The following is an 18622-nucleotide window of genomic DNA, read 5'->3' on the forward strand; positions in this document are numbered from 1 at the left end:
CAACTGGCAGCCAGCCCTCCCACCACTCAGTGTGGCGAGTGTTTTGTTTGTTCATTATTTGCTATTAAACTACAGAATAAATAATGTAAATCCATTCATGACTGCATATTGGAATGGCTATTAGGAAAGGTATTAGATGGTGACATGTGTTTACTCTTGAACACAGCAAAGAATTGGAACATTTCTGCTATTGAAAAAAAAAAAAAAACACTAATAACCATATAATTGAAGAAAGAAATTGTACAAAAATACGAGGGAGTGGTTGACATCGTTGGTGTGACTGTTTATGCTGGAGTGAACATTAGTCTCCCTGCTCTTTCCAAACATTTCACAATAATTCAGCGGTTGAGGCAGTGGTATTTAATAACTGTTATAAATAATAATAGTATATATTATTAATAACATGTATTATTATTAACATGCATGTTATTAAATACCATTGCCTCAATCACTGCCTCTACCACTCCAGTCACACTCAATCTACAAGCACCAAACAATGAATTATTGTGAAATGTTTGGAAGAGCAGGGAGACTAATGTTCACTCCAGTATAAACAGTCACACTGACGATGTGTCAACCACTCCCTCGTATTTTTGTACAATTTCCTTCAATTATATTATTTTATTATTATTATTATTATTATTATTATTATTATTATTATTAGCTGTAGCAGAAATATTTAATTCTTTGCAGTGTTAAAGAGTAAACACATGATGCCACCGTCTAATACCTGTCCGAATAGCCATTCCAATATGCAGTCATGAATGAGTTTATATTATTTATGCTGTAGTTTAATAGCAAATAATGAACAAACAAAACACTCGCCACACTGAGTGGTGGGAGGGCTGGCTGCCAGTTGCAGGGGTCGGAGGGAGGGTAGTAGGGACTCGCAGGTGGCGGGAAACTTAAATATGATTTGGCGGCTGGGAATTTGGTGGCTGGGAATTTGGCGGTTGGGAATTCGCGAATGTGTGAAGCCCGTGAAAGTTGAAAACGTGAATGTTGAGGGAGACCTGTAATTTTTATCTTTGAAAGTTCGGTAATGTTCAGATTTGAATTACTGAACATTTAACATTAGTTACAATGGGGTATGAGGAATTAGGTTTGATATAACAAGTACCAACCCACTTCCAAGGGCCATCAGATTAGAACTTCCTATACACAGGGTCAAGGTATTTAATTTTGAATTTAGTACCCGACTCCTGTTACTACTAGCATGGATAATTTAAACGTTACCTAGGGATTGTAATGGTAACTAGTCATTCAACGAATAATGAAAATTTAAAGTTTTGCCCACCTTCAATTTGAGAGTTGTCACCCAGCGAGACAGCTTGTTGGGAGAGCTTTACTCTGATACTGGCACCTGTTTTCTCTGTCACTCTTACCCGTCCCAACACTTCTACAGTGCCACCAAAGGTTATCAGCCCAGGCAAAGTTTGACCACCGACTGCCTAAGAAGATATTTTTTTATTTAGTGCTAGTAATATCTCAATTGTCAAAATTAATCAAGAAGGCTTCACACCTATGATAACTCACTTTCATAGTCTCCATAACTTCTTGGTAGAAGAACCAGGCGTTTACTTGCCCGCCCACAAAGATATCTGATGTAGTTGCATTTTTTAATGTCGTTTGATAAGGTATAGTTTGGTTTGTTGTGGTAGTTAAGTAGTCAGTATCTAGCTTCAAGTTGTTCAAAGTTTTTATTTTAATATTGCCATCCACAGACAGATCCTCCAGAAACACCTGTAAATGAGAAAATTTGCAGAATAACCTTCAAACATTACAAGTGCATGGATCAGAGCTCTACGCTAAGACTATGAATCGGAAAATTATACCAATGAAAGTTGTTCATAAGGCACGGGAGAAAATGAAGAGGGATATCTGTACTTTCAAACTCAGACATTGAAATTACAGCATTATTTAGATATTATCTATGAGTTATGGGGGAAATTAACAGGAAGAGATTATACACTGCATACAGCAGTGATGCCATTTTTGTAATACATACCAGGGAAGACACTATGGTCTGGTCTCCTGTCAAGTGTACCGCATTTTTAAGGAGTAAATGGTAGTCTACTCCTTCAATTGTGCCCTAAAGAAGAAGAAAAAGTGTTAAAAATCACAAGTTTATAAATATTTCATTACATTCTCAACATCTGAGAGTATCTTTTACCTCTATCATCAGTGTAGTAGCAGAGATAGTTGGGGCAGAGATACTTCCCGCCACTGACAGGCTCTTTAATGCAAAACTAGGAGAATTCCTCCGGACCACATGTGCCAAATAATGATCAAAATTCACAGAATTCAGGTACCAGACTTTAATGTTCTTGAAAGTGGTAAAGGATTCTGCCATGCTGCTCTTGAAGGTCTTAATGCCAGTCACTGTGAGAGGTATGTCCAGCTTTCTTATAGCATCCCTCAAGAGTTCATTCACATTCCTCAGATTCAGAGAATCTTCCAGCCTAAGGTGACTTATGTTGACCACGTTTGTGAAGAATAAATCCCCTGAAATAAAATGGAAAGTTTACAGGCTAGGAAATGTTAGCTATTACCAGAAGATGGCCCTTTCAGTTTGCATGTAGTTTAAAAGTCTTACCATTTAAAATGTAATTCCCACGTTGGAGTGTATTAGCCATCAACCTCTTGAGGTTTACATTGCAATAGAGTCCAACAAGGTTAACGTACTGCTCAGCTCGTATACTTGCGAAGTGGTATATACCAGTGATGACCTGATTCGTGTGCAAGGTGAAGAGCCTTGTGGCCAGGTCAAGCCCATTAGTGGTTTCAGCGTATATGTCGCCTTTAACAGTGAACCCATCATGGAAGGTCTTCCTGCCTGTATTTATAAGCATGTAGTGGCAATTTACTTAAATTTCAAGTTATTCACACGTATACCCAACTTTACAGCCATTCTGCAAATGTAAATTTTTACGGCTACATTTACTGACCTGTTATGATCTGCACAGTTGGAATGTTCTTGTACACAGCATCGGCAGCTATCCTCCTCAAATCAGCACCATTGACTAAGCCACCTACAGTCACGTTACCAAGCAGTACTAAGTTACTCCAGGCGATTGAACCACTCAGGAAGTTGTCAGAGTATAGACGAGCAGCATTTGCATTGATGATATTTATGTTCAACCCATTAGCACCCACTTTACCAGTTGTTGTAACAGACTGGTCGACATTAAGTGTCGAGAAAATAACATTCCCAGATACTGTACATGATACTTTATCTGTGACTATGTTGTCTTTCAACTGCTGAATGTCAAAACCATTCATGTAGACTGCAGATAGTGCACCAAGTATAGTCACTCTTCCCTCTATATTCAAAGTACCATTGAAACTGTCAGCAGAGTTCAGTTTTATTCTATTCTTTGCAAGCTCCGATAAATCTATAGTGTTAACCGTGGCTCCTTCCGACATTTCTATAGCATACGTTCTTACATAATCAAAAGTTGCAGACTTGAGCACCTGGACAGCACTGAAGTTTTGCATTCCAGTCTTCCTTAAGACTTTCAAAAAATCAACATCATTTATCTTTCCAGAAGCTTCTAGACCAGCAGCAGAGGTCCTCTTTGTAAATACTAGTTTTCCCTGAACCACCTGCCCCTCCTTGTCAAGGTAAACTGCAGCAGATGCCAGGTTGGCCAAGTCTACACCATCTACATTGCCAGTCACTGTCAAAGAATCGAAGTGAACGTCATTTTTGAATGCTAAATTTCCACCGAAAGTATTGTTGCCAGAAAGATTCACCAGGTCGTCAAACTTTTCGTTATTGAAGGAATTTTCGAAAGCCGAATCAGAAATAGTCAACGGATATGCAAATTTTTTCCTTCCCGAGATCACTGCCGAGCTTGCATCAGTATAGATTATATCTTCAGCAATATTAGCAAAGTCTATTCCATTCACCTTTCCACGGCAGTGTAGGGAGCTAATGTGCACTGGTTTCTTGAACTCTAAGTTAAACTTCCAATTTGTTAATTCAGAGAGAGAAATTCCCCGTGTTAATAAGTTTAAGTTAACTCCATCTATTATGGCAGTAGAGATGTCCAAGTTGCCCTTTATGTTTACACCTTTCATAAAGGTCTTCTTGCCAGTTATTTGTTGCTGCGAATTTAGAGTGACGAGTTGTGACACATCCAGGCCATCCACAGTAGCCCCATCATTCAATGTCACGGATCCGAATTGTAGACTAGAGAAACTCTTAGCACCGAAACTATGAGTGGAGTCTGTTCGCAAAGGAAAATGAGAAGGAAAACTAGCACCATTTATGTTACCATTCACAGTTAAAGCAGTTTTTGTCACTAAGGAAGGTACTGCAAGCAAACCAGTAATAGATGCAAAACTATTTTTGAATACAGTCTCAGACATGAATTCATCTACATTTATTCCCATCATCTCCTTGGCTTTCAGGCTTCCTACAGTTACTTCCCTAAGGAAGTATACGGATCCAAGCAGTGTTCCACCACTGATCTTCAAAGTCTTGTTAAACAGACGATCCAGGTCCATGCCACTTTCAGTCTTAATTACATTCACGTTATCTTTCACAGTCAAGCCCTTTGAGAACGTAGAATGACCTGAGAAAGGAAATTAGTATTAGAACAAGATTTTTAATTAGATTTGCATTGCATTAAACACTAGAACAGCATCTAACCTAGCACAGCTCTGCCAGAGAGACTTATCACATCTCTTGAGAAGTGCAGCCCATCTACGGTGCTTCCCTCTTGTACTGCGATGTTATTCACCACTAAAGTCGAGAAAGTAGCTCCTGCGATGGTTTGGTGGCCACTGGTCGTGACCAAGTCGATCACAGGTACATCATCCAAATGAGAAGTGTACAGTGTTCTCGTGTGTAGACCATTTGTGAAAACCTTCTTTCCAGTTATTTTCCTCGTGTCATTATGCCTGTAGAAAATGAATCTTTAAAGTTGGTAATATCTCTCCCTCCCTCCACTGCTCCGACTGTTAAACATAAGAAAGGAGGAACACTGCAGCAGGCCTGTTGGCTCATACTAGGCAGGTCTTTTACAATCCTTCCCCCCTAACAAAATATTTGCCCAACCCAATTTTCAATGCTACCCAAGAAATAAGTTTTGATGACTATTTACTCGTTACGCAAGTCTCACTCAAATCCAACCCCTCTCGGTGTATAACCTAAATTTGAAACTACCCAATGTTTTAGCTTTAATAACCCTACTAGGCAGACTTCCACTCATCAACTACCCATTTCCAAACCAATACTTTTCTATATTCTTTTGAAATCTAAACTTATCTAATTTGAATCCATTATTGCAGGTTCTTTAAGTGATATCCTCAAAACCTTATTTATACCCCCTTTGTTAATACCCAATCTTCCACTTATACACTTCAATCATGTCTCCCCCTCATTCTTCATCTTAAAAGTGAATGTAGTTTAAGTGTCTTCAATCGTTCTTCATACGGAAGATTTCTAATGCTATGTACGTGTATTTGGTCATTGTACACTGGATATTTTCTTTTCTTGCGAATTTATATCCATTCTGTAATAGGGAGACCAGAACTGAGCTGCGTAATCTAGGCGAGGCCTTACTAATTATGTATCAAGTAAAATAACCACTGGACTTGTTGCTTACACTTCTAGATATAAATCCTAGTAATCTGTGCTTTGTTACGTACACTTAGGCACTGCTGTCTTGGTCTAAGGTTGCTGCTTACCATAACCCCCCCCCCCCAAATCCTTTTTGCAATCTGTATGGCTAAGTTCTACATCATTTAACTAAGTATACTAGGGTTATGGACACTCCTGAGCTTCAGAACCTTGCATTTATCTACACTGAACTGCATCTGCCACTTTTCTGACCAGGAATTGAGTGTCTAAATCCCCCTGAAGTTCCCTGACATCAAAGTTTAAAATTATCCTACCTGTCTGTCATCAGCGAATTTGCTCATATCGCTAGTAATTTCCTCAAGGTCATCGATATATTATAAACGGGCCCAAGACTGATGCCTGTGGAATACCACTTGTTACAGATCCCCACTCAGATTTAACCCTGTTTAATTAAGCATACTCTGTCTCCTATTGGCGAGTCATGACTCGATCCATGACAGCACTTTTCCCCCAATGCCATGAGCTGTCACTTTCTTTAACAGTCTCTGGTGCAGTACTATCAAATGCCTTACCAAAATCTAAAACAATATCGAATTCTTTATCATGATCAATGGCCTCGAAAGCTTTACTGAAGAAGGTTAATAAATTAGGAAGGAACGGCCCCTTGTGAATCCATGCTGAGTATCATTAATCAAGCTATGCTTATCCAGATGGCATCTTAACTATAATTGACTAGTAATTTGCCTACAATTGAGGTTAGGCTTATTGAGCGGTAATTTGACGGTAACTACTTTCCCCCCCCCCCTGCTTTAACCCGTAAACGGTCCAAGCAGATGTACGTTCACATGTGTAGTGCTACGAAAGTAGATCTACGTTTTTTTTTACATATTTTCAAATGTTGAAAAAACGTATACTATATACGTTTGGACCGTTTACGGGTTAAAAATAGGAATTACATTAGCTATCTTCCACAGACACCACCTGTTTGAAGAGAAACATTAAAAATATTAGTCAATGGTTCACAAAGTTCCATTTTACACCAAGAACCCTCGAAAAAAGTTCATCAGGGCCCGGGGATTTATTTTGCTTTAACCGGTCTATCTGTGATAACCATTTCACTAGTGACTGATATGGCATAATTTATCTTCAGGCCCACTGTAAGAATTACTGGGATATTGTTAGTGTCTTCCCGAGTGAAAACAAGAGGGAAAATAATAGAGCATATTTCATTCTCCTTGTCAGCAAGATGCCCAGAGTTATTTTTAAGGGGACCTATCTTATCTCTAACTTTTGTTCTATATACCTGGAAAAAACTTTTTGGGTTAGTTTTCGAATCCCTAGCAACTTCAATTTCATAGTCCTGTTTAGGTTTCCTTATCCCCTTTTTAACGTCCCTCTTAATGTCAATATACGGATTCATAAGATGACTCGCCTCTTGATACGCTTATAAATTACTTTTCTCTGCCCTAAAAGATATTTGAGCCTATTATTCATCCATTTGGGGTCATTTCTATTCGATCTAATTTCCTTATATGGGATAATGTCCTTTGGGCAGCATGTATTGTGTTAAGAAAGCTGTCATACTGATAGCTCTCTTCGTTACCCCAGTCCACAGATAAGTGTTCTCTAAGCCCATTGTAATTTGCTAAACGAAAATCCGAGACCATTACTGAATTATCCCTTCTATCATACTTCCATTCAATGCTATAGGTAATTGATTTGTGATCGCTGTAATTTCTAAATTAACAAGGGTTTCCTTGTTTGCCAAAACCAAGTCAAGCAGGTTAACCAATTTAACTTACCTTATAATGCTTCCAAACTTGTTTTCTAGTGAAACAAGGGTGCCAGAGCCATCAAAAGCTTCTTTTATTTGAAGGTTATAAAGTGCCAGCGTGTCCAGATTCATGTCTCCGCCCTTCATAGTTTTCACTCCACTCACCATTCTAGACGAGCCAGAGGATGGAACCGCATCTGTTAAAGAAAACCAAAATTTTACTAGCCAATGTCCAGTTACGTTCTTTAGTAACTTTCAGCTATTTCAATTTCATTAGCCACAAGTAAATTGTTTCACAAGTTACAAAATTATAGTGGCTTGCCTTCTAATTTGGAACCTATAGTTGCGAGTTGTACAGACAGTTGGTCCATCATCTTGCTGTACTGAGTCAGAGACACTAGTTGGTCCCTGTAATAGTAGTAACTGATACCATCCACCTGTGTGCCATGCAGACCCATTGTCTGGGCCTCGAGCTGCGACGTGTTAAATGCCTGAAGAGTAATCTAATGTACAAAACTAGTTTTACGTAGAGACTAATTAACAAGCTAAATCAATTCCAAAAAACTGATTTAGGTCAAACTACACTAACCCCTATGACATCTATGCCGTTGATGAGAGTAACAGGTCCAGAGATTACTATGGGTCCAGTGCCGTTAGTAGCATTTCCACAGTCCACGTTATTCTCTATTGTTGCCTTTGCTGCAGCTATCACAGAAGTTTGTTGCTGGTGTTTTATCTGAAGAGAATATGATATTTCAAACATTGTGTAGCAAAGAAAGTAAACAAAAGTTACCCAAAATTAAACTCACCTCTAGATCTTTCATTGCGTTGTAGACCACTTCGTTTTGAAGGATTACAGGATCCAGCAGAGGAGATAATAGTGCCTCCACTTCCAGGATGATAACGCCATCACGTCCGTGCACTACTACCTGTAGTAAAGGAAAGCTATTTGGGGAATTTGTTAAAGCAGGTTTAGTCCTATTTATTTTTTAAAAACACTATTTAAGGATTTTTATGCTAATTTAGCAGCAATTTTCATTCTTGCCTGATTTAAAAATTAAAAATCATTAACTTAGTGAAATTTAACACTAAAGTTCTTAGAAGCTTTAAATTTTAACATTTACAGAGCAGCGACTACTGTATACAAGTTATTTATCAATAAAAACTTAAAAATTTACTAACACGTTAAGAGGCTATAGTATCAATGCTAAAATAACCGACGTTAGAAACCGTACAGGCACCTCGCCCATTACAAAAGTTATGCTGAAGGTGAAAACTCGGGTAATATTCTATCGAGTTTCACAGTCTGCAGCACCTCAAGGTGCTGCAGGCGATGGGTTCTCATCCATCAGTGTCTGAATGTTGGATGAGAACCAATATTTTTTGCTGAACACTACCGTGGTGCTAGCCTGCAGGGCCTACCACAAGAACGTGAATATTTCAAGTCACTGGAGCAAAAACCTATCTTAGCGTGGGTTCACTACAACAACCTTGCATCTGCATCTGCGTGGGACGGCAACAGGCCCGGGACATCTTTATGCTTTACTTAGCCAGTGAAGAGCATAATTGGAATTAGAGCAGAGCAAATAAAAAAACTATGCTGTGCTAGTTATCACATTATAATCATGGGGGAGTGCTAAACCCGTAGGCTTATACGGTGCCTGTAGGAGCAGGGCCGGATTAAGAAGTCTCCGGGCCCTAGGCTATTCAGATTGGCGGGGCCCCTTTGAGTTACGGGTAAGCGAAGCGACCCCTTCCAGCTTGGGGGTGGGGGGGGGGGTCGGTGTGAGCCTGTTTAAGGTCTAATTAAATACATTCTGGCTATTTAAATTAAATTTAATAGGGAAAGTACATCAAGACGACCAAAACCATTTACCAACAGCCATTTTAACTATCTTGTTAAATCATGCATTTTAAAGAGAATAAACTCAAGACAGCATTGTATTACTAGATTAGGCTATTAAAGTAGTGACATGTACCTATTATATTCAGCATAACCACTATTATTCCCTTTATAAATCACTGACCATTATTGTTATTGCATCATGCATAAGACTATCAAGAAAGTAAAGAATTTTTTATATTCACAGGCACTTCTTAAATAAACTTATTTCTGGATTTCGTATTGGCAAAATCATCAATTATATTCTGAAAATCAATATTTCTTGTTAGATCAGACTCAATGGTCAACAAGGCTAGGTTACACAATTTATCTTGGCTCATTGTTGAACGGAGCTGGTTTTTCACTCTTTTCAAAACAGAAAATGAACTTTCTCCTTCACAGTTAGTAGCTGGAAGTGTTAGGTAAAGGCGATACACTGTCAACATTAGGGAAGGTTTCTGAGATGCCTGCATTTCTTAAATGTTTCAAAGCAGCTGAGGGCGCACATTTTTCAGGTGGAGCTTTAATCTGATTCATATACCCAGAAAAATGAACTATTTCTTCAACAAATGTGTCCTGAACATCTGCTGAAAGTTGTTGTTGCAACTTTAATGCAGCTTCTCTCAATTCTGCATCTGGCATAGTAGTAATTTTGAACAGAAATCCAAACTTGTCATTGAGATTCTGCTAGATTTCTTTTTTCACCAATTTTGTAATCAGTGAATCCAGAATGACGAAGTATGTAGTTGTCTTACATTTCTGCCTTGGTAGCAACAATTTCATTGTCTGGCTCTTCAAAATTGAGTTTCCTCTTCCTTGACCGCTGATGATCAGCCCGGTAACTGTAGTCTTTCACCAGCAGTTTAGCTTTCTCTTCAAACATTTCAAAAGCATCATTGTGAAGTGAGCTTACAAATTCCACTAAGCCTGCATAGAGGTTAGCACAAGTAGCTATTTCAATTTCAATTTTCTGAAGTGTCTTGTTCGTGGCATTTAACCGTTCCAGTATACAGTCCCAAAGCACACAGTAAGGCCAATTCAAAATCTTCCAATTTTGATGCTAAGCTGGCTGCTTCGCTTCTTGTAGTTGCTGTCTGGTCTTCATCCTCTGCTATTTGGATCAAAGCAGAACGTATTTCAGCAAAGCTGTCTTTCAAAGCATGTGTTGCATCATGCTGCGCTGACCACCTTGTTGTTGATAATGATTTGATGACATCTCCATGAATGGTTGACTTGAGTATACTCCACCGATGCGTTGAAGCAGAGAAAAAATTAAAGATTGCTTGTAAAAGTCCAAAAAATGAAACTGCAGCGACAACACTCCGCAGCACATGACCCAACAAGATTAAGTCTGTGCTGAGCAGGGCACATTCAGCAAGTGGGTTGATTTGCTTGATACGGGCTTGCAATCCATTATATTTACCCGACGTGTTACTTGCATTGTCGTAGCTCTGGCCACGGCAACCCATAATAGAGAGAGATGTTCAAGCAGAGTATCCAGTACTACATTCATCATTCTCCATCATGGCCTGAAAGAAATGAATTTTATAAAGCGCTCTACAGGCTTACCACTGGAGTCGACAAAGCGAACAATGAATGTCAATTGATCTGTATGCGAAATATCTGGTGTTGAATCTACACTTATTGCAAAGTATTTTGAAGTTTTCACAGCTGCTATGATGTTATTGAGGACCTTCTTAGTCATCAGTTCAATAAATTCATTGCATATAGTAGATGGCATGTAAGATACAGTGCCTCTTCCTGCATTCCCAAGGCGTGACACATGATTTGCTAAGAATGGATCGAATTGTGCTAACAGTTCTATGATCCCTAGGAAATTGCCATAGTTTTCCGAACCAAAAACCTCATTTTCTCCACGGAAAGCAAGTCCTCTTAGAGCTAAGAATTTTACAAGAGCAACAACTCTTTCTAGAAATTTTCTCCAATAAGTGCGCTCTTTTTCAGTTTGATTTTCCAAATGAGAATCCAGTAAGCCTTTTCTATGTGCACGATATACACTGGCTAAAATAAAGCTCCTGTGAGTGGTGCTGTTTTCATGTTTCTCGAAACGCTTGGAATTTTTCCAGTCATTGAACCCTGTGTGAAGGTATTTTCTTTGGTAGAAAATAGCTTGTTAGGTAAGACACATATGCAACAGTTAGGTATCTTTATTATGAAACGTTTCGCCTACACAGTAGGCTTCTTCAGTCAAGTACAGAAAAGTTGATAGAAGCAGAAGATACTTGAAGACGATGTAATCAGTCCATCACCCTTAAAGTTTTGAGGTGGTCAGTCCCTCAGTCTGGAGAAGAGCATTGTTCCATAGTATGAAACAATATTGTTTCATACTATGGAACAATGCTCTTCTCCAGACTGAGGGACTGACCACCTCAAAACTTTAAGGGTGATGGACTGATTACATCGTCTTCAAGTATCTTCTGCTTCTATCAACTTTTCTGTACTTGACTGAAGAAGCCTACTGTGTAGGCGAAACGTTTCATAATAAAGATACCTAACTGTTGCATATGTGTCTTACCTAACAACCTGTCGGTATTTTATACCATTTTAATGTTCAGAAAATAGCTTGCATGCTGAACAGTACACTTTTCCTGAGCTTTCAGAGTATACCATCCATGATCTTTTCACAGTTTCTGAATTTGCAAGCTTCCTATAAAACAGATGACTTTAAACAACGACGACTTCCATCATCATAAATCCTTGCTGATTTCCTAAAGTCAATGTTCAGAGTTGGAAGTTTTCTGCAATGAAAGCATTATGTAGAGAATCTGGGATTACATTTGGCCATGAGGCGGGATCTTTTAAGACAAATCCTGTGGATGAAATGTCCGTTGAGACATTGAGAGGAGACAAAAGAAGGAGATGCTGGCTGAGAAATAATGGAGGGAGGGCTTCCTGTATGATCCGACGTATTTGCAGATTCAACTGTACTGGTAACGTCAGAAACTTTTTGTGAGCATATCTGATCTTTCTGCAGCTTCCTACATCTTTCTTTTTCTGTTCTTGAATTTTTTCTTTTCTGTGACCCCACTCGCATAAGAATGTCCAATATCACGTTCACGAGATGCCATAATGAGGATGTATCACTGTCTAATCGTGCAAATACAAATTTTTCATTATCAATTATTTTTTTAATTAAATTTTGTCAATTGGGGGGGGGATATGGCCCTTGTAGCCCCCTTTCCTCTGGCTGTGCATCTAAAAATTCAAAGCATTACCAGAAAGGAGTCATATACAGAACTTTTACCATAGATGAGGTTAGTGATTTGGGCTACGAATATTTTACTAATTCATCCTCCTTTATCTCCAATTTACTTAAACAGAAATCATACAGAGTACAAGAACAATGTACAATGGTATTTATATTACCATTTTCATAACTAAACTAATCATTATGTTTTGCATGATATATGGCCTACCACCATAGATAAGGACATGAGAATTAAAGAATGCAGGGACAATTTTCAGTTTCACCCAACCAACGATTTTCTGATGTGGCTTATGTGTTTCTGGGGAAATATGTAGTAAATTGATGTTCTACATCACTTCCGTCGCAACTTGAAAACTAAGCATTTGCGACGGAAGTGATGCAGAACATCAATCAATTGAGATCTGTTATTGAAATGATAAAGACTTAAAGACAGGACAAAGTGCTTTTAAAACCTACAAACTGAAGTCAGTTTGAGTTTTTAGGTTTTTCTTTATAGTATTTTTACCAAAAATGCGTCTTTACTGGTCCATGCATCTTTACTGGTCAAGTAACCCTATCAGGTACCTCCCTTAACATTTAGATGCGAAAACAAACATTTATCCATACACATCAATGTCTGTCAACAACACTTCAGTTAATTTGTCACAGTAAAAGTCTAGATAACGTGTAATTACTACAGAAAATTGGAGAGGAATCTCCCATACTCGCCCATTAGCGGGAAAACACAACTGTTCTGATGTAAACAAAGGCGTGATGATTATTATTATTATAATCAAAAAGAAGCGCTAAGCCACAAGGGCTATACAGCGCTGCAGGGTAGGGAAGGAAGCAAGGGAATTGGATGGCAGAAGGGAGGGGGGATGATCAGCAGGTTACAGAAAACAGCGGGGCAGGGGATAGTACGGGGGTAGAGGGTAGCAAGAGATTCAAGTAGAAAGGGCTGAAAGTATCAGAATTTGTGAAGTCAGTCAGTCGTTGTCAAAAAGTCAATGAGAGTGTCCGGATGAAAGGTGGGTCCATCAGCGAGAAGGGAAGGTAAAGAGAGAGCAGAGGGGCGAAGACGACGACAGAGGTAAATTCTGCGTGCTCGTTGATAAAGTGGTCAGTCCAACAGAATGTGGCTGACTGATAATGGAGCTTGGCAATTCTCAGAGAGGAGCAAGACGCCTCTCCATGAGATATCCATGAGTAAGACGAGTATGGCCAATGCGAAGACGGGAGAGAGTAGTCTCCCAACCTCGACACTGGTGATAAGAAGACGGCCAGTAACCTATACTCGGTTTAATAGACTGAAGTTTGTTGCCGAGCATAGTAGACCAACGTTGTTGCCAACGGGTGTGAAGGTGGGAAGATATTACAGCAAAATAGTCCGTACATGGAATACCTCTATAAGAAACTGGTAGGTCATGTACTGCTGACCGCGCAGCAGTGTCTGCCTGTTCATTGCCCTGTACGTCAACATGACCAGGGACCCAACAAAAAACAATATCTTTATGCTTGGTAAAGATGCGGCGTAGCCAAAGTTGGATACGGAGGACTAAGGGGTGAGGTGTATCAAATTTTTGTATAGCCTGTAAAGCACTAAGGGAGTCTGAGACAACCACAAATGATGACACAGGCATAGATGCAATACGGATAAGTGCTGTAAGGATGGCATATAATTCAGCAGTAAAAATACTAGCCGAAGATAGTAAATGCCCTTGTACGACGCTGTCCGGAAACACTGCTGCGAATCCTACGCCGTCAGAAGACTTAGAGCCATCTGTGTACACAGCAATGGCATGAGAATGAGAGTGAAAGTGGTCAAGAAAAAGAGAGCGGGAAGCGACCGTAGACAGTTGGGCTTTCGAGTAAGGGAGGGAGAAAGAACAGACTCGAACAGCTGGAACTTCCCAGGGGGGTAGGGAAAAGTGAGATGCTACATGTACATAGAAAGGTGGTAGTTGAAGAGAAGACAAGAGCGAATGAAGGCGAAGAGAGAAGGGACGGAGTAAGCAGGGGCGGCGAACAAATAAAGAATGTCTACTAATATCAGTGACCATTCTATAAATGGAAGGATTGCGGAGATCATGAGAGCGTACATAGTAGCGCAGGCAATGGGCATCACGGCGATCGGATAAGGATGGAACGTTCGCTTCTGCATAGAGGCTTTCGACAGGGGAAGAGCGAAAAGCACCAAGGCATAAACGTAATCCTTGGTGATGAATGGGGTTAAGGCTAGAGAGAGTAGCAGGAGATGCCGCTGAATAGATCTGGTCACCATAATCAAGTTTCGATAAAATAAGGGTGGAATGTAGGTGAAGGAGGGTTCGACGATCAGCTCCCCACGAAAGATGAGCAAGGGTTTTAAGAAGGTTCAGCCGGCTGTGACAAGTTGCCTTCAGAGAGGTAATGTGAGGTTTCCAGGATAACCTACGATCAAAGAGGAGGCCCAGAAACTTGACTATCACGTTCAGGGATACGGGAGCCATAGAGGTACAAAGGATGATCGGAGATGACAGAGCGTCTAGTGAAAGTGATTTGGTGGGTTTTAGTGCTGGAAAATTTAAACCCATGCGTGGTGGCCCAATTGGAAACACGGTCGACTGCATGCTGGAGAGAAACTGTAAGGAGGTGACAGTCAGCGCCTGCACAGGCAATAGCGAAGTCATCAACATAGAGTGATGACCAAATATTTGATGGAAGACTAGAGGCCAAATCATTAATAGCAAGGAGAAAAAGTGTTGTGCTCAAAACACATCCCTGGGGGACACCTTCAGCTTGGATAAAGTCCATGGAGAGCACATTATTAACCCGAACACGGAAATGCCTGTCAGTTAAAAAGTTCTTAAGGAAGGATGGTAGATTGCCTCCAAGGCCTAAGGAGTGGGCTTGGGCTAAAATATTATACCTCCAAGTTGTGTCATATGCCTTCTCAAGGTCAAAAAATATGGCAATAACTGAGTGGTTATTCGCAAAGGCATTACGAACATACGTATCCAAGCGCAGTAAGGGGTCTATGGTAGAACGTCCCTTACGAAAGCCATATTGACGAGTGGAGAGACTGTTGTGTGTCTCTAAATACCACACTAAACGTCTATTTACTAGACGTTCCATTACTTTGCAAACTGCACTGGTAAGAGCGATGGGACGATAGTGGGAGGTTTCATGTCCCGTAGTGCCTGGTTTGCGGAAAGGGAGAACAATGGCGGATTTCCACATCTGTGGAAGAACTCCTTGTGACCAAATAAGATTGTAAAGGCGTAATAGGACTGAAAGGGCTGACTGATGTAAATGTTGTAGCATACGAATATGAATGTCGTCGGGCCCAGCTGCCGATGATCGACAAGCTGAGAGTGTTGCCTCCAGTTCTTGAAGTGTAAAAGGCACATTATACTGTTCTTCTCTGAGAGAAGAAAAGTCCAAGGGTGCTAACTCTCTGGCAGACTTTGAGGAAAGAAATGAGGGGCATAGATGGAGTCCCTGAGAAATACGGACCAGATGATTGCCAATTTCATTGGCAACATCTAGTGGGTTTGCTATATCAACACCGGCAACCCGCAGAACAGGAGCCGGGTCAGGAGAATATTTACCACTCAGTTTTCGTACTTTTTTCCAGACTGCACTCATAGAGGAAGCAGAGGTGATGGTGGAGACAATCTCGCCAGCAAGTGCGTTTAGCGTCACGGATGACACGGCGAGCGATCGCACGCTTCTGTTTAAAATCAAGGAGTCGCTCTGTGGTTCTATTGTACCGGTACCTGCCCCATGCAGCGCGTTTCAAACGTACTGCACGAGCACAAGCAGGAGACCACCAAGGCACGCATTTCTGAGAATGCCTGCCCAAAGTTTGGGGTATAGAATGAGAAGCTGCGGTGAAAACGGAGGACGAGAAGAGGTGTAAAAGCTCATCGATGGAGGACGAAGAAGGAACCTCTTTAAAAACAGTCAGGTGTGAGTAAAGGTTCCAATTTGCCCGATTAAATTGCCAGCGTGGGGTGCGAAGAGGTGGCGAATATGAAGGGGAAGTAAGAATGATTGGGAAATGATCACTGTCATGTAAGTCCGGGAGAACAGACCAAGTGAAGTCTAATGCGGCGGAGGAAGAGCAAACTGAGAGATCGATGCAAGAGAGAGTACGAGTCCGAGGATCAAAATGGGTGCGAGTACCTGTATTTAAAACATGGAGGGGGTGGGTGGCAAGAAAAGCCTCTAACTGAATTCCACGGGAATCACAGTGAGACCCCCCCCAGAGGAAATGGTGGGCATTAAAATCACCAAGTAACAGAATCGGTGGGGGTAATGACGAAACAAGGAAGGCAAAATCCGGAATAGATAATGCCCGAGAAGGAGAGAGATATAAAGAACAGAGCGTATACCACCTATGTAAGTGGATACGGGCTGCTGTGTAATGCAGCGAAGTATGAACAAATAGCTGATGGTACGGAATATCAGTGCGGAGAAGAAGGGCACTTTCATTAAAGGTCCCATCAGGAAAAGGATCTGAAGAATACAATAAATTATAGCCTGAGATGTGAGAAATAACAGCAGAGTGTAATTTTGGTTCCTGTAAGCAAACACCAACAGGGGCAAACTGGGAGAGTAACATCTGAAGCTCACCCCGATTACCCGAGGCCGCGTATATTCCACTGTAAAAAGGCCATGATTGGCAATGATAAAGATACTTGAAATCCGCAGGTAAGGGTTCCTACGGACTAGAAGGGTTAGAAAAGTCCACATGCGGAGGCAGTGGAAAATGTTCAAGCAGCGAAGGAACGGTGCGCTGTGAAGAAAGGAGTTGCGCAGATGGAGCAGAGGAGAGAGAAAGAGCGGAAGGTGGATCAGTGTCCATTGATGGTTTGGTCTCTGCAATATATTCAGAGATTGCTTCAAGTGTTTCGGAATTCAGAGATGTCGTATGGGAGACAATATTGGGAATGGTAGGGGGAGGATTAGTAAAGATTGGAACTGTATTGGAGTGTACCAAGGTAGGGGGGGGGGGGGGGCGCTAAAGGGTGGAGGGAACTGGAGAAGCATGGCAGGGGACAGAAGAGACAGGAACCTGGGAGGTGGCAGAAGAGGAAGAAACTTGGGAGGGAACAGGGGAGGAAGGTACATTACGAGGAGGAGGGTGAACCTCTGCATTTGTAACTGAGCCAGTGAGAGGGGAAGAACTAGGGACAGAGACAGGGAGGGTAAAATGAGGAGGTGGAAGATGGGTAGGAGGTGTTACCGGACCTTTTTTTGACTTTTGAGAAGTAGAGGGACGATTGGGAAGAGGTGTCGTACGAGGTCTCGTCGATACTGAGGCTTGTAAGAGAGAACTCGAAGAAGCGAGATTAGACTGAGGCGTTGAAGTAGGGACGTCTGAGCCGAGGACAGCAAAAGGATTAGATACAGGAGTGATTATGGGAGAGGTAACCACAGAGGTGGGTGTAGAAGATGGGATACCAGAAGTGGGGGGACGCTTTGAAACACGGGAATAAGAAACACGTGGGAGTCTCCCTTGGAGGCGGAGATGAGAAACTGCCATGGCATAAGGGAGACCTTCTGTCTCTTTGAGGTAACGGATTTCCCGCTCGTTTAAATAGACCTGACAACGGCGAGAGTACGAAGGGTGAGCCTCATGACAGTTAAGGCAAGAGGGAGATCGATTGCAAGACGTATTAGAATGGTCATCGGCACCACAGACTGGGCATTCGGCGATAGATCTGCAATATTTCGCTGGATGGCCAAATCGCCAGCAATTTCTACACTGTTGTGGTGTAGGGATCACCTTTCGAACTTGTAACCGATGTCCTGCTATATAAACTGAGGATGGGAGTTCTCGGCTGTCAAAAGTTAAACGAGCCACATTGCTAGGGTATCGTCTCCGCCCACGGGCAGGAAGAACGTAAGTGTCTACCTTGAGGATTGGGAGATCTTGGAGTTCCAGCTGTTCTAGAATGTCGGTGCCACATGTCTGGAAATTTTGTTGAACTATGGTATGGGGCAGAATGACGGTACCACTACAAGAATTGAGGGAATGATGTTTTTTCAAGGGTGACAGGAACAGTATCTATATGGGAAAGACGAGAGAGCTCACGAGCCTGGGTAGCATTCTGTACGGTAATGATGCGCGTACCGCTCTTAAGAGCATGAAAAGAAATATCTTTACCAACATGGCGT

General features: G+C 41.2%; 1 protein-coding gene across 1 annotated transcript in view; it reads right to left on the reverse strand.

Moving 5' to 3' along the window:
* LOC128688997 (uncharacterized) overlaps nt 1–18622 on the reverse strand; it is a 57268-nt gene that overhangs the window by 4126 nt on the left and 34520 nt on the right. Inside the window, exons 13-23 of the mRNA XM_070087287.1 lie at nt 8174–8293; nt 7954–8100; nt 7687–7855; nt 7393–7561; nt 4658–4908; nt 2949–4580; nt 2597–2836; nt 2174–2505; nt 2009–2092; nt 1537–1743; nt 1298–1451 (exon numbers count right to left, since the gene is read on the reverse strand). Of these exons, the coding sequence (XP_069943388.1) occupies nt 1298–1451; nt 1537–1743; nt 2009–2092; nt 2174–2505; nt 2597–2836; nt 2949–4580; nt 4658–4908; nt 7393–7561; nt 7687–7855; nt 7954–8100; nt 8174–8293 (3505 nt within the window). The remainder of the gene's footprint in view (nt 1–1297; nt 1452–1536; nt 1744–2008; nt 2093–2173; nt 2506–2596; nt 2837–2948; nt 4581–4657; nt 4909–7392; nt 7562–7686; nt 7856–7953; nt 8101–8173; nt 8294–18622) is intronic.

The sequence above is a fragment of the Cherax quadricarinatus genome, chromosome 21 (assembly GCF_038502225.1).
Source record: "Cherax quadricarinatus isolate ZL_2023a chromosome 21, ASM3850222v1, whole genome shotgun sequence".
NCBI classification, from domain to species: Eukaryota; Metazoa; Arthropoda; class Malacostraca; order Decapoda; family Parastacidae; genus Cherax; species Cherax quadricarinatus.